The sequence below is a fragment of the Epargyreus clarus genome, unplaced genomic scaffold, assembly GCF_041222505.1.
Source record: "Epargyreus clarus isolate Ecla_fem2 unplaced genomic scaffold, WU_Ecla_fem_2.2 ptg000035l, whole genome shotgun sequence".
Taxonomy (NCBI): domain Eukaryota; kingdom Metazoa; phylum Arthropoda; class Insecta; order Lepidoptera; family Hesperiidae; genus Epargyreus; species Epargyreus clarus.
In genome coordinates, this window is record NW_027332240.1 from 6,666,373 (window position 1) to 6,683,046 (window position 16,674).

At 36.1% G+C, this 16,674-nt stretch overlaps 1 protein-coding gene across 3 annotated transcripts in view; it reads right to left on the minus strand.

Moving 5' to 3' along the window:
- Positions 1-16,674, minus strand: part of TfAP-2 (transcription factor AP-2) — a 91,600-nt gene that overhangs the window by 11,927 nt on the left and 62,999 nt on the right. For all 3 annotated transcript variants that reach the window (XM_073092071.1, XM_073092069.1, XM_073092070.1), the window contains 5 exons: positions 9,851-9,997; positions 9,271-9,423; positions 5,975-6,088; positions 3,260-3,314; positions 620-809 (listed from right to left, as the gene is read on the minus strand). In XM_073092071.1, the coding sequence (XP_072948172.1) occupies positions 620-809; positions 3,260-3,314; positions 5,975-6,088; positions 9,271-9,423; positions 9,851-9,997 (659 nt within the window). The remainder of the gene's footprint in view (positions 1-619; positions 810-3,259; positions 3,315-5,974; positions 6,089-9,270; positions 9,424-9,850; positions 9,998-16,674) is intronic.

A 16,674-nucleotide genomic window follows, 5' to 3' on the forward strand; every position in this document is an offset into this window, starting at 1 on the left:
TAGTGACGTGGTGAATATTTATTATCCATTTATTGAATTGCATATGTATTTAGAGCTCTCGATAAAAACAGCGCATAATTATGTTTGTTATTACTCTAAGGCCTAGACCACAAGATCTCTACATTTTAATTAAGTAGGTATTTAGTGTATATTTACCTCACTTTTCAGAATAAAATATAGCGGCGTTCTACGGTGCTGTTATTATGCAAAAATAGTTGTGGCAGTGGTGCCTTCGGATTGAACCACGAAGGGTTCTACCGGCTTCGACCACATAAGGTTTTACTATATTCAACCTCGACGAAGGGTTTTACTACTTTCGACCCTAAAGGTTTCTTCCGCGTGAAATTAGGAAGGAAACTACCATCTACAACCACAAATACCACCACTGGTACATTTGTACTACTTCCGACTACCAGGAGATCTAACACTTCAACCATGAAAGCTTCACCTGTATCTAAAGAAAAAACAGCACTAAACTCACCTCCTCAAAACGTCGCCATTTTTACCGAATATATCTACAATTTCCGATTACAAGCACTTCTACCACTTTCAACCACAAAGAGTCATGCTCATAATTTAAATAAAAAGCTGTACCCATCAAAAATCAAAAAACACTCACCTCCTCAAAACTCCACCAAGTAGCGACGCGTTTAGGCACTCTGGTGGCGACAACCGCCTCTGGACCTCGGCTACCGTCACTTTGTACTTGCTGGTGGATGACAGGAGCGACAACCGCCCGGGGACGGAGCAGAACACGTCGTTAGGAGCACAAGACCCCGTGCCGCCTAACCCATCCCGGCCTTTCATTGCTAGGAGAAAGAGATAAGGATTAAGATCATAAAAAATAATATTTAATGCACACAAGTAGGTATATATTTAATGAAAGTAAGACTTTTATATGGAATAGAAGTACAATAGTAGTAATAGCAGGTCATCTGAGTAATTGGCGATGGACATTTTATTTGTTAATTTACAATTTATTTATTTATTTACTTTATTGTAAACCTAGTGATTACAAAGGGCGAATTTAATGCCTAGTGGCATTTTCCACCAGTTAATCCTTGTTGATGAAGAAATGTTGTGGTGGGTCATACATTTATTCAACCCGACATGAAAATAAGCAACACCTGAGGACAACGGGGTTTATTGGGTTGACAATTAGTGCGTCTGCCACCTTACTCGACCATTCACGTCATAACTCAGTATTATTTGAGGCGGTTGTTAAAAGCAGAAAAAGCTGGAATATTGGCGAAGCCTGAGTCTAGACCATCAAAGGTTCTAACGTGCTTAATAATGTTAAGATACATTTCCATGTCCAACCTCAGATGTACCTCCAATCTCATCAAATCTTTACTTATTTAAGCGACAGTAACCATTTACCACCACGAACTGCAAGCTTGCTTCAATACCAAAAATATCTCTTTGTAAGTAGCAAGATAAAATATTGGTGTCGTGGTAACTAATAGCACCATTAATGTTATGATGTTGGTGACCATTTCACGCATCTATCATTCAATACTGAATGACGGAACATTGGGACAACGCCCACGTGTAGTTCATTGATCGATGTTTTAACACCAATACGAAATGACCACATTTTTAACTTATAAATAATAGTAATTTGGACATCTAAGCGGCAAATTGTTGACTCATTTTGAGTTTCAAGTGGATTTTTTATGATTAACTGGGGAATAGAAAGTTTTTGTTTTGTTCAAATTATGGGTAAGTATGTCGGTTATAGATCTTTATAGTGGATTAATTCAGTGAGTGAGATATTTTTATTATTAAAAATATAATAAATTAAATTATTGGTAGTAAGAAGTGAATCTCAGGCGATGTTACCGTGTTAGAAATATTTAAAAAAATATAGCTAAAACAAGTATTTTGTGCGGTGTTTTTACAAAATAAATGTATATTTGTCAACTCCGCTGTTTCCCAAAATTCGTATAGTTTTTTTGTAGACAAAAGTGAAAAATATTCCTAAAAAATCAGTAGCGTTCGACTTTCAAATCGGCTGAATACCAGTTATTACCAAATTCCCGCCAACGTGCAACAATGGCGCGCTTAACAATCCGCGCCACGCCCCAAACATGCGCTCAGCGTGATCTCCATTATCATTGTAATATTTCATATGGCAACCCTAATACAATAAACATCACTCTGTCATTAGCTTTGCACCATACTGGTAACACTGTTTTTTTCTTTTTCACGGTTTCGAATGTCTTTGTAAAGGTGTTTATTAGAGGCCAATTACAATTACTTGCGAGACCACATGAGGATATTTTTATAAAGAAATTGTTTCGTGAAAAAGTACTTTTTTATAAGTGTAGAAATAGGAGAGTTATTAATTCGTTTTTATTAGAATTTGTTATTCATTGTTATTGGTAACTTAGTCAGTAGATTTTCGACTTTTCGCAAAGTATAAAACCTTTTTAAAACATGAATACAAAATTGAATTTATCGAAATATGTATTCCACTTACAGAATTTTTATTGTCAAAATAAACCTTTACTAAAAAAGAACAATATAAATAATGAAATGACAATAACAAAAAAAGTTTTGAAGTATTTTCGGGAAAATAAGTTCGAAATTTAAATAATCAATTTTATCAATCCGCATGAAACCTTAAAGTCATACATACCTACACTCATTATAGAAAGCTTTTGTTTTGTTTCTCTGTATTTCGACAAAAGAAAAACAAAACATTCAAATTTCGAATTGCACGCCGTTTGAACATAGAAACGAATGATTGATCGTTTTTATTCTACCGATATCGATTCGTCAATGATGGACTTTACAATCTACTTATAATAATCGATACACCTATCCGATAACTGTTATGTGGGGCCTAATTACGTTTATCTTAGTCGGGTCATCTCTAACAGCAACAATAAAATATTTGATAAGTTAATAACATATATTTAGTCTGTGTCCGGTGTTCAGTTGCCGCTTGGATTATATATTGCCAGTTGTAATAATTTGACCTGCTTAAAGCATCTTATTACTGTAATGCTCGTTAGGTGTGGATGAATATAATTTTTCTATTAGGTATTTCCTTCAATTTTTCTTGTTAATATGTATAGTGTTGAATTAAACGCAACTTTTATAAACCATTGATAATTTGGGTACTATATTTAAATGGTTACATTTTTATATTGTCTATTGCTAACCGGATATACTTAGTAAGAAAATTTAGCATTCACCTCATATTATTATATTTTTGATTGAGACAAGTTATATACGTGAAGAAATTACTTACTTTTTAATAACGGCAGATCTGTCATGAACCCTGTTGTGTCATCCATGCCTGCATTCTGAAAAAAAAATGTTTATTTATCATAATTATACTATAAATATATTAATAATAACGGATTTTAAGAATCTGGTCGTTGTAAAAACGGGACTCTATTGGTAAGCCTCCAATCTCTGTTTATTTGTCAGTCCGGCTGTCACAGGGCTCTATCTCGTGAATAATAGGTAGGTAGGTTGGTGAACTACAGGTAGAAAATTGTAATTTTTACAGAGTGTGTATTACTTACTATGGTCATTATAACAAACATGTACGAGTCCTAAAAAAAGTCATAAACAAAGGGCCCACTAAGTCCCCATACAAAAAAAAAAACAATATTTTTAGCTATTAAGTTAAGATTAAAACTACTTCGCAACAATCCGCTACAAATATGTATGATGGTATATATTTTAAACCATGCAGTATGTACCACCCTCCTTCCCTCAAAGGATGCGTGCAAATGCAAAAATTACAAAAAATACACCACCATACATACCACCACCAACACGTGTTTCGCTCCAAAATGGAGCATCAGGGTAAGTTGACTCTCGAAGAGTTTTAATCTTAACTTAATAGCCATGCTATTATTTTCGATTTCCGCAAAGTAACGCCTGATACAATTAACTATCTAATATTTTTAGCGTTTCGGTCTATCTATCGAACCGTAGGACACTTTTTAGTGCATGTATTTCTATAGGTGTCATATGAAACAAAATTAAAATTTGGTAATACGGAACCCTGCATAAACGAATTCGAGTCGCACTTGGCCAATTATTTTGAACTGTATATCAAGAACAAATTGTTTAGGTTATTCCGTCATAGGAATCTTAATATAGAAAAATAATGAAGTTCGTCCATCTTATTAAGCGAGGGTTGTATCTAAAATTCTTGTAGAGGAATGCGTAAGACCATTCTTGTTTATTAAATTCTTATTCACAACATATTCGATATTGGATCGCCAATAAAATATCGGAGTAAAGAATGTCGGGAGCTTACAAAAAATTCTTTAAAGTATCGTAATTATTATCAACATTGTCCCATTGCTGGGCAGGCGTCTTTTGTAAAAATAAGAAGGCCATACTCAACTTACTACACCGACCAAATATGATTGGTCGACCAATTCGCATTTTGAGAACCGTACTGTATAACAGTACCTTTACTTTAGTATGAGTTTTTACGTTTTTACAAAAATGACTGGATTTTCATTTGTTTACGTTTCCCATACATTCCCAATCAGTTTTAATAATGTCCGCAAGGGGCGCTGATTGGAAATGTATGGGAAAATGTGCCAGACGGACAGACAGCGGAGGCTTAGTAATAGGGTTCCGTTTTTATCCTTTGAGTACGGAACCCTAAAACACCAATCCACACAGATTTTTAGCAAACATATGTCACACGCAAACTTTAAATATAAATAGATACTAGTGGTGCCCGCGGCTTCGCCCGCATTTTATAGAAATAATATGACATACATAAAACGGAAAAGTTGTACCTGCGTTGGAATGACAGTGGTGCCATCTGGCGAAAATTGGTCTTACCAACTCCCAAACCCTCGTGGGCTCTTGGACAAAAACTTTGCTAAATATCATCACTTGATCAAATGCATAGTTTCCGATTCTATAACTACTTACGAATTAAAAATTAATTAAATAAACCTTTTCCCACAGACTAACACTAAATTGTGAATCTAAACCATTCCCAAGTCCCCTTGAACACACACAACAAATTTCATCAAAATCAGTCCAGCCGTTTAGGAGGAGTTCAGTGACATACACACGCACATAAGAAATATATATATATATATAAGGTACGACCACCTTCAATTTGGTATGTGGTCTGGCCTCCTATGACTGCTCTACATAATATCAAAGTGCCATATTGTCATATTGTCAATATTCGATCACACGCACAAGGACCGCCTTTACGGTGTTAGAATATATAATGTGATGTTTTTATGTATACTTTTTGTGTTACGGAGTTATTAAAGATGTTGAGTCAAATAATTTTTTGAATCATTATGAAATCTGTATCGTGTAGGTGTCTTCGCGATCTTTTCTATTTAGAGCAAGTTATGATTATTTTTTTTTATAAATTCATGAAACTGAAATCCGCCAACACAATACCATAGTACCTCTAAATTTACAAAGTTATGTGCCTAATAGAAATAAATTATCTTTGCATTAACGATGAAGGAAAATATTGTGGGAAAAGTTGCACGCTAAAAAAAAAAAAGTTCTAAAAAAGTCCTTGAAAAGTGTAAATTCTACCAATTTGCACTTAGACAGCTGGACTCAGGGCCAAATCTCTCTTAATCTGTGATGAGACCCGAGTCCAGCAATGCTGATCTGATGAAACAAGGGATTATGATCATCATCAACCCATTACTGTCCCACTGCTGGGCACGGGTCTCCTCTCAGAATGAGAAGGATTAGGCTACAGTCCACCGCGCTGGCCAAGTGCGTATTGGTAGACTTCACATACCTTTCATATTTTTTTTTATGATACACATGATAAAATTTAGACCTTACTTTAAAACAATCCATTATCTTGATACATATCCTTCCTATATATCTAATACAACTCTTTCATGGTCTGGACAATCTTTAGCGTTTCTCTTCGAAAAAATGAATGATTCATTTTTGTAGTTTCTTTACAATCGTTCTAATTTCTACATAAGATTCGAACCTGGGTCTCGTCCGTGGAATGCAGAGCGTGGTGTAACGCCAGCTCATGCTGCTCCCGCGCGCCGTAGTCCGCTCTCCGCTCACCACCGCCATAGCTGAACCCGCCGTGTGATAACTGGTAGAAGAAAATTTATATTAGAACTTGTATGTATAGTATATTAATATAATTAAAGTAGTTCTACTTTGACCTTTGTAGTTTATTGTTGGACAGTACTATTTACAGCTACATTTACTTCGGCCGCTTAAGGGTCCGCGTTGCAAAGTGTATACAATACGTAAAGATGAGTAGAGATGTCCATAGCAAGCATAGCAAGGTATGTAAATATGAGAACTAAAAATATTGTATATAATTAATATATCTGTCAAAGAGCTGCAGTTCTTTGACAGTTTGGATTTACGGTACGTTTTACGTTGTGAGTATCACGAAAAATTACAAACTTTAGAAATGAAATACTTAATAATTAAGTAAGTTAAGTAAATTAAGTTATTAAAGCGTTACTTGATATCAAAAGTCCATTTAAATTACTAAATAAATACAAATAAAATTTCTATCAAACCGCAAACAATTTATAACACATAATATTACGGGCAATACATTTTTGTGTATCGGAATTTTGTCCGTAAGTTGCTTTTCAATTTTGTCCCATTGTGTGTACCGGATGTCCCGGGACATTACCGGACTAATCCGGTAAAGTGGCTCACTAACGGTCTTTGAAATATCGGTACAATATTTTTCTTCAAATAAAATGCGTCTAGTTTCACATTAGACGATCTCGCTCTAAAAGTTGTAAGAGATCAGATGAAGTTATATGCTTTATTACTATAAAATGATAGATAGATTTTATTATTGTCATCGGACTGTGCATTTCGTGTCCGAAAAATTTAATGTCATTAATACTATTTTGTTGAATAAAGTTATAGATGTATAATCAAACAGACAAATGGAAACAGGTTTTTATGATTGAATAAAAAGGCATAGAATGTAGTTTTTTTATGCTTTATTTATTATTTAGGTCTTTAAAATCAGATTAATAAGTGTTGTATATAAATTCTAACCTCTGTTTTAATATTAATTGGGACTCAAGTGAATTTCTACACAAAGTGCCAAAAAAACAAATATTTCGTAATGCTAGCGATAGCAAGTATTCACCCTAATACAATTACAAACAAACACTTTTATTCCATTTTTTGTAGCTAGTGAGCCAAACCAGGCACCTTCTTAGCAGTCTTAAATATGCCACGTAAAATCTCAGGTACACATCCTTACAGAGTATAATTAAATGTCAGTCCTCTTAATGAGTTGGGCGAAATAATTTTCATCTGATAATAGTACTCGTAAGTAGCGTCTATCAACTTATCAAGTCATCGTGAATGTGTACTAACTGCTAACTGGATGTGAAACATTTCTAATCGATCAGACGCGACATAAAAAAATGATTAACTGATTCGATCGCCGCCATCAAAGGAAGCAGAAAAAGCGCGGCAGAATTAATAGCTGATGTTGCCAGGTGTGCGATTCGCGGGCGTCCGCGGCACAGATAAGAAAATCCTCTTTTGGTTACGTGTATGTTAAAACTGCGGAAACGCGAAATAGCAAGGATGAATTAATAATAAAAAATATTGTGTATACTCGGACTGAAAGATAAGAAATTAAGACCGTAAATCAAAGTATGAAATAGTTTCATACTTTATTATTTTAATAAAAAAAAATAATGTATATTTAGTAAGTTAAATAATAAATTAATCAATAATCGATTGATTGCGCGTAAAATAGTTATTCACTAAATATTTATTTTTAACTCGTATGGTAAATAAGAAAATTATATCAAGGAAATTAGTTCGCATTTTTTATGATTATGATAATATATATTATTTTCCGTTATATAGAATTTTGATGATCGTCCACAAAAGGACTTATTCTATACTAATAGAAATATAATACTATCCAAATTTTGTAAATGGTTGAACTTCATACAGGACTTTTCTTAATGCTCTGTGGTATAAAAAAGTCGATTGAAATATTTAGAATTTCGTTCAAAAAGGTTGCATAGCGTACATTTTTAGAAGCGGAGGGTTATTAAGACGATATTCTTGGGATATTTTAATAACATAATTGCGTTGGCGGGCGAACTATGCCAAGATTTCCGGGGTTGAAGGCATGCGAGGGTGAATAGTTTGTAAGACATAGCTCTGTTGTGATTCTTAATCGATTTTAAGTACGGTAACTCGTTGCTTTTACTGCTCTAAGATGGTTAAGAAAAGTACGTTATTAATATTTGTATGTGACGTTATTAATATGAACGTTTGTGACTAATTATAAGGCATTATATTAGAAATTTCTTTAATGTTTTAAAATAGAAATAATGGTTGTGATAAATGTGATATTCACTGAAATGTTTATTTAAATAACATTTATATTTATTCGTCGTATTTTTCGTTCGTTTATATGGGCCATTAAAAGTGCCGCAGTCTGAACTTATGTGGCGCGAGATGGAATTTTGCTGCCCTGTATAGAAATAGGACAAAATCTATCAAACGCTCTTAAAATTGACGAAAAAATGTTCATAAGAAAAATCTGTATACAAACCTTTACTTTGCCCAACCGTTTTCGATTTTGTCGTCCCTCACTTTGCCGCTTTGGGCAATATCTTTTGCCATACTTGGATCGGACCCTATCTCCGCGCACGTGCACGTTGTATCTAAGACAAAGAGTGGTTACTCACATGGTGTGCGTGTATGTCATGATGGTCGCGGTGGTGTCGGAGGTGCGCGTGCGGCTCGTGGTGCGCGTGGTGCGCGTGGTGCCGCGGCAGCAGCTGCTGCGGCGCGTAGTGCGCATACTTCACGCTGCCGCCCCGGACTGTACTCCATAATCTAGCTACTGAGCTACTTTACGGTAATGACTTTTACCGATATCTACAAGGATACTTGCCGTTACTATATTTTATGCCGGGACGAGTGTAGATATTTAGCCCCTCCGCGCAAAAATGAACCTTCACAATCATACCTAATAAATCACGATCAGTGCTGTAGCGTAGGTTTGTGCCACCAGAAGTACGCCGTCCTTTATAAGAATAGGTCAGCGAAGAAATACGACATACTTACTCCAAAAAAAATATGATCGTCGCTCGAATAAGTCAATGAAACACAAAAATGAACGTCGTCCGTAATCTAACAGCTTTTAAATTGCCGCCCCTCATTTTTCCGCTCCGGGCAATATCTCAAGCTTACTACTTTTAGGTCGACTCCTGACTCCGCGCACATGCATGTGTGTACAGGTACTAGGGTGGTACTCACATGGTGTGCGTGTATGTCATGATGGTCGCGGTGGTGTCGGAGGTGCGCGTGCGGCTCGTGGTGCGCGTGGTGCCGCGGCAGCAGCTGCTGCGGCGCGTAGTGCTGCGCGTACTCCGCGCTGCCGCCCCCGCCGCTATACTCCATGCCATGGCTCTGGGGACAAAGCGTATTTCTTCACAATGTATACTTAAGTGGCTGACCTCGGGTAGAAATCTAACTTATCTGGGGTTGATTACCATCAGGTAGAATCGCATGCTCGTCTGCTATTTACATAAAAAAAATTAATTTCTGTACCATGCAAAACACTCATGAGTTTATGAATTTTGAACACAATCAACTTTGAAGTTACTAAAAATTAAAAATGACGTTTTACACTTCACACTCATACTCGACACACACACACACATAAAAACAAGACACAAACTCAGATTTAGAGCTTAAATCTATCTTCATCATTTAGATATCGACTTCGCCAGCATGCTACTCCTGGAACCTTTTATAATAATTGACCGATATGTCGATCGTCTTGTTACGCGCATCATCAATGATCGTTATTAGCTTCATAAACGTTCAGCATTACCTGTTGCTGATGATGCGGGCTCGCAGGGTGTGCTGTGGGCGCGAAGGGCGGCGGGAAGTAGGGCGGCTGGAAGTCGGCGAGGGAGGGCTGCGCGCCGCCGCGGAAGCCGCCGCCGCCCAGCCCCAGCCCGCCGCCACCGAGGCGCTCCTGGAAATATACTAGATTTAGCTCCTCTGATCACTTATTATCATCAACACCATTCACCATCATCACCTAGTTCTGCCTAATGACACTAGTGTATTGTTCGTTTTTGTAGCCACTTATACTCATCATCACCATCATCACTTATTTCTACCTAATAACAGTAGGTAGTGTATTGTTAGTTCCTGTAACCACTCATAATCATCATCACCATTCACCATCATCACCTAGTTCTGCCTAATGACACTAGTGTATTGTTAGTTCCTGTAATCACTTATACTCATTATTACCATTCACATATTTCTGCCTAATGGGAGTGTGTTTGAAAGTGGTAGAAACCATCCTGGTTTGAATACAGCGGCACCACTGCTAGACCTATTTCTGTCTAATAACAACAGTGTTAAGCGCTGCTGTGTTCAGGTTTAAAGGCTGTGGTACGGGAGACATACTTTTCGTCCAGCTTAGTCCTCAGGGGTAGCGACGCAGGTATAGTCGACCTCAGGTAGGAATATCTAATCCTATTTGAGTTTGATCACAGATGTCCATGGGAGGCAGTAACCACTTACCATCAGGTAGACTACATGCTCGTCTACTACTCGTATATTATAAAAAAAGGAAGTTCAGATTCTAAAGGTCCTTAAGACATGAAACTGTGTCTTAAGTTTTCAGGATAATTGCTGCAAATATTTCAACTTTAATAAAATATATTTGAATCTCCAATCGCTCGTAAAAGATTTTTAAAAGCATCTTAACTATAAAACAAATATAACAGTTATTCGATATCGAAGTACAACTAAGCAATGAAATAACTGACATACAGACAGACACTTTAAAAGAAACATCCACGTGCTCAATTAATGTTATTAACTAATTATCTAATCAACAACAGTAATTACATGAGGCAATTTACTTAAGAGAGTATTGTATTATAACAAATTAACCATCAATTTAAGAAGACTGGCTGTTCTAGAGTTAATTATGGTAGAGCAGAGCAGTGATAGCCTTTTCTTTGTTTACGAGGTGAAACCTTGAAAAAAGCAGTGATAGTAGTGATTAAGAAACTCGGCCTCTTGATCGAAGGGTCATCATCAGCATCATCATCAACCTATTACTGTCCCACTGCTGGGCACGGGTCACCTCTCATAATGAGAAGGATTAGGCCATAGTCCACCGCGCTGGCCAAGTGCATATTTGTAGACTTCACATACCTTTGAGATTTTCTTTTTTATAAATCTCTAAGGTATGCAAATTTGAAGTTTTTACGCAACTTTGAAAAATCAGAGGTGCGTGCCTGGGATTTGAACCTCGGACTTTTCGATCAAAATGCAGTGATAACCTAGTGGTGACAGTAACTACCAACTTCCAGCAGATAATTCGCGCCTATAAATTTAAGTTTTTTTTTTATAACTAGCTGACCCGGTATACGTGTTGCTATATAAATAAAAAAATGTTAAGGGTGAACAACCCTTATCACTTAGGGGTATGAAAAATAGATAGTAGATATATATTCTCAGACCTACTGAATATGCATATAAGGTTTAGTAAACCCAAATAGAATTCAATCTTACGTGAGGTCGGTCACAGATAAAAAAAACATCTGCTCACTGTCACTTATGACAGATTTATCCGTAACAAATGACTTATGGAGTCTATGGTTATATTGTCTGTGGAATGATTGCATATGTAGACGATAAATATAATGATAATGAATATAATAATCCTATTCATTCGAACGGCACGCGAACTTTGAATTAGAAGCATTATCAAACTATAATACATTTTATTTCCAAATATTTGAGTCGTAAATTAAAATTATATGATACTATGACGTGTGATTCGTGACGGGTTCATTTATTATGATGTACTATTAATTTTATGATAGCAATACAGCTCGTGCCATATTTATGAAATTCATTATCTCAATCCATAAATTAGTAAAGATACTTCGCCGCCTTGAAATTGAATGAAACCACAAATGGCTTATTAGAAAGTTCTTTTTTTGAATTCTTGACAAATAAAAACATTTTTAGAGAAAATTTACGAATAAATAAGTAATAATGCGTAATTTACATAATAAATAAATAATTATTTCAAATATTTTAGGGACATTTTAGCACGGGGACGTGGCAAAACTTTTTTACGTAACTATTTCAATTTTCAAGACTGGGTACATTTTCTTGTTAGGAGTGAGTAATCTTTACTAATCTATGTCTCAATCGAATATAATAAAATTATATGAGTTTATAGAATGAGAATAAATGATTTGTTAATTTAGTTGTGCGATTGGATCTGTGGCGCTGGTGTTTAGTTCGATATATAAACTAGTCATAATAATAAAAAATCTTAATAAATTTAAAAAAATCGTCAATGTGTTCGTATACGGCTACTCTCTGAAATATAGAAAGCAATATAATCACGCTGGTGGAGTTTTTTTTTTATAATATCGGAGTAGTAGACGAGCATGCAGTCCACCTGATGGTAAGTGGTTACTGCCGCCCATGGACTGCCCATAGACATCTGTAATCAACCCCAGATAGGATTAGATATTTCTACCTGAGGTCGGCCACAGATGCGCCGCTACCCCTGAGGACTAAGCTGGAACGCCTCGGAAAAGTCTGTCTCCCTTACCACACCCTTCAAACCGGAACACAGCAGCGCCTAACACTGCTGTTATTAGGTAGAAATAGGTGTGGCGGTGGTGCCGCCGGAGTCGAACCACAAAGGGTTCTACCACCTTCTAAGCTACACTGCTGTTATTAAGCAGATATAGATGTGGCAGTCGTGCCGCCGGAGTTGAACCGCAAAGGCTCTACCACCTTCAGTATTGATCATTCAAGTATTACGTAAGGGATTTTATTCATCTATTTATTATCGAAGACAATTGTGAACGGTCAGTCCTTCCATACATGACCGTTAGTCCCAAATATATTTAATTTATTATCAAACTCAACATTGACATTAACGGTAATTTCGCAATCAATTAATTTCGAAAGTATCTACTTCGTAAATGTTAGTCACAATTTATGACCATAAATGAACAAGTGACCCCCTTTGGTCACAAGAGGGCATACAAAATGGCGTCTATCTAACAAGTATTTTGATTACCACATGTGTATACAGATTAAAGAATTTTATAGGTGTAAAGCTTGTGCACAGTGAGATAATCACTTGTGTATATTATTTAGAAATAAATTTTAATATAATGTATTTTAATTAATCTTAAACTTTGTTCGAAGTTGAAGACAAAATCTTCGCGACAAATATACATAATAGGTATAAGTTATGGTACAAAAAATATAAAGTTAAACCTCTTCAAACATCATAATAATATAATCTGGCATACCTAAGACATATTTAAGGCATTAGATATAATGTCCTTAAGTTTGTTTGAGAATTTTTAGGACCATTTTTATTCTTAAATTGATTATGTGAATTGTATTTTTATATAACGTAATTATTGTTTGTAAATAAAGAATTACACCAAAGAAACATTTAATAACAAAAAGTGAATTGTTGGTAAAGTTTATAAGTAATTGACCTTTTTTTTTTTTTTTTTTTTTTTTCTCGAGGGGGAAACCTTCAAAAGGTACCCGACGACGTGGGAGCGACGCCGGGTTATGTGGGATTTTTACCGCACTAAAACCCCCCCGGTGGCCGTCCTCAACGCTTGTTGGAGAACTCCGGGATCTCCAACGGAACACAACCGGAGCCCTCCAAGCGCGATGCCCAACGGGCTCTACCCTGGGGGAGCAGTTTTCGCTCCTCCCACACCATGTATGTTTACGACGGTATGCGACCACACATACCGCCGTCCTTCCCGGGGTCACTTGCTGGACGGTTCGAGCTCCCACTCTTGCCGTCCGCAACCCCGGAAGCCCCCTTTTAGTCGCCTCCTACGACAGGCAGGGGATACCGTAGCCCTATTCTAGTCCCGGAACTACAGGGACAATAAGTAATTGACCTAACGATTGATTAAGCGACTTAAAAGTAGTACCTACTTACCATATTTTAAATGGTACATTTCTTACTTTTATAACGCAAATTAGTTAGAATTTTGTAAACACACAGAGTACAGACATAATACAAGCGCGTTACTTAAATAAACTTGATGGTATAATGCTCTCAAATCTACTCGCTTCGCTAGAAGTATAAACCAATCTTTAAATATGAGTCGAGATCTAGTTTTTGTTAATTTAATTTATGCACGGTCACCGGATGTGCGGTGGAAAGTAAATCTGTTGAGGACATCGGGAGATGAAGGTAGCGGTACACTTAGTGAGGTCTCGAGTTCGATTTCTATATTATATTTTAGGAAGCACAAAAAATAGCATAATTCTAACTCATATTCATTTCCCAAAATTATCTTTTATACAAATAATTTATAATACCTATAAAAATAATTTAAAATAGATTTTGTTCTCTGCTGAGACACTTGTCCTTTTTAGCAATGTAGAGCTTTATAGATACGGGTATTTTGTTAGGAAGGCAAGATCCGTGAAAGGTTTGAACTTTGCCTTTATATTTAAAGAATTTACCTGTATTAACTTTAAGTCGATTTAAAGTAATAGGTACTGTATAATAGTAATTTAAGTATTTTGATAAGATTTGTGTTAAATTTGCGTTAGTGGCCTTAAGATCATCATATCATACCTATTTGCTACGTCTAATAATATTTTTCAGTTCAATTTCGCATACGAGCCATTAATCGGCCTTCTTACTAATGATTTACAAACTGTCGTAAAAAACTCACTAAGTGAGAGTTCGTCTGCCGTGTCAAGAGTTCCGTACGTTGTTATATATTTTGTGTTGTATTTGCTATCCCTTGGTAGGGACATCAGGGGCCCTACCACCATTTTAAAAACAATCATAGTTCAGGAAAGTTGTATCCCAATATTGCATCAACATTATTTTGTTTCGTATCACGACCTCCTTAAAACAGTTTTGTTTTATTCCTGCCGAGCGATGTAAACTTAAACCCTTATTAATTTTTCGCTTATCCATTGTATAAAACAAACTGAAATTGTCATATTTTGCTTAAAAAAGTAAATTTACTGCAAAAAAGAATGAATAATTTCGACCGACTTCATACAAAACTGTTTATTGCAATATTATAAAAAGAATCCTACTTTAACGAGGTCGTGGTACGAAATTTCAATGTATGATTAAAATAATATTGTTTTAAGGGGCTCCCAGGCATGTAGCCTTAGATTGCGTGATTATAATGATGATAATTAATTAAAAAAGAAACGTTATAAGTTTTTTCCGCACGGATCCCTAAAACATTCCTGTCCGTGCAATTATAATCTACTTTAGTTTTAATTTTGATTAATATATTTGGCAATAATTTATGCGTAGTCACCGGAAGTCGTGGAAAGTGTAGGACATGGCGGTGTTTTTATCTTATAGTTAATTACTTACTTTAATTAATGTGAGAGCGTTATAGTCATAGTTTAGTTTGTTTTATGACAAACTAAAATGTATATGTATAAATAAAGTTATATGTTTGTCTGTGGTTTTGAAATAAGTGATATATAGTAAGCGAAGGTGGTAGAACCCTTTGTGGTTCGACTCCGGCGGCACCACCGCCACACCTATTTCTACCTAATAACAGCAGTGATAGGCGCTGCTGTGTTCTGTTTTGAAGGATGTGGTAAGGGAGACAGACTTTTCCGAGGCGTTCCAGCTTAGTCCTCATGGGTAGCAGCGCATCTGTGGCCGACCTCAGGTAGAAATATCTAATCCTATCTGGGGTTGATTACAGATGTCCATGGGTGGCAGTAGCTACTTATCATCAGGTGGACTGCATGCTCGTCTGCTACTCTTATATAATAAAAAAAAAACTTATTCTTAGAATAAGATTTCTCAGAAGGACAGCGAATTCTCTGGCAATGAGATCCTTATATTTTTATTCATGATTGAAGGTGGTAGAGCCCTTTATGGTTCGGCTCCGGCGGCACCACAGCCACACCTATTTCTGTCTAATAATACAGTGGTTAGCTGCTGTGTGCCGGTTTGAAGGGTGTGGTAAGGGAGACATACTTTTGCGAGGCATTCCAGCTTAGTCGCAAGGGTAGCGGCGTATCAGGCAGATATCAGTGAGGCGGTGGTGCTGCCGAAGTGGAACCACAGACGGTTCTATCTTCAATATCCTTACTTAAAATTGAGGCAGAGAATTATTACATCAAAGTACGACCGGGTTTAGTGTGTAGGTAATATAAAAGTCAATTAAGCCACACCTGTACAATTAATAAACTGAATAGATGTCGTAAGGTGCTCTGATTTCGTCAAGATTTATGGTACGTCTCTAATTACTTATCGAATGCTAAATGTTTTGTAATTATAAACAAATCTAATCTGACGCGACATTGGCTACTATCGCCCGTTATTTATAATCTATCTTAACCTTTTTTTACTTACTCAAGATTTTTTAAAGCTTTTGCTATGTGATAATTGTCGATTTTCCAGCTTAGGTAAGCAAAAATTTGTAAAAATTGGGTTATTATTAATGGGCGTTAAGTTAGTTATTCTCACATTATTATTATTTTGTTAATATAAGAAACTTGTGGAGTTAAGAATTACAGCTATTTTAATATCTATTATAGCATTTATGTACCTCAGAATTTTACCGTTATCTTTTTTATATACCATTTTGGCGGTGACCGAAACTGTGGCCAAAACTAGAT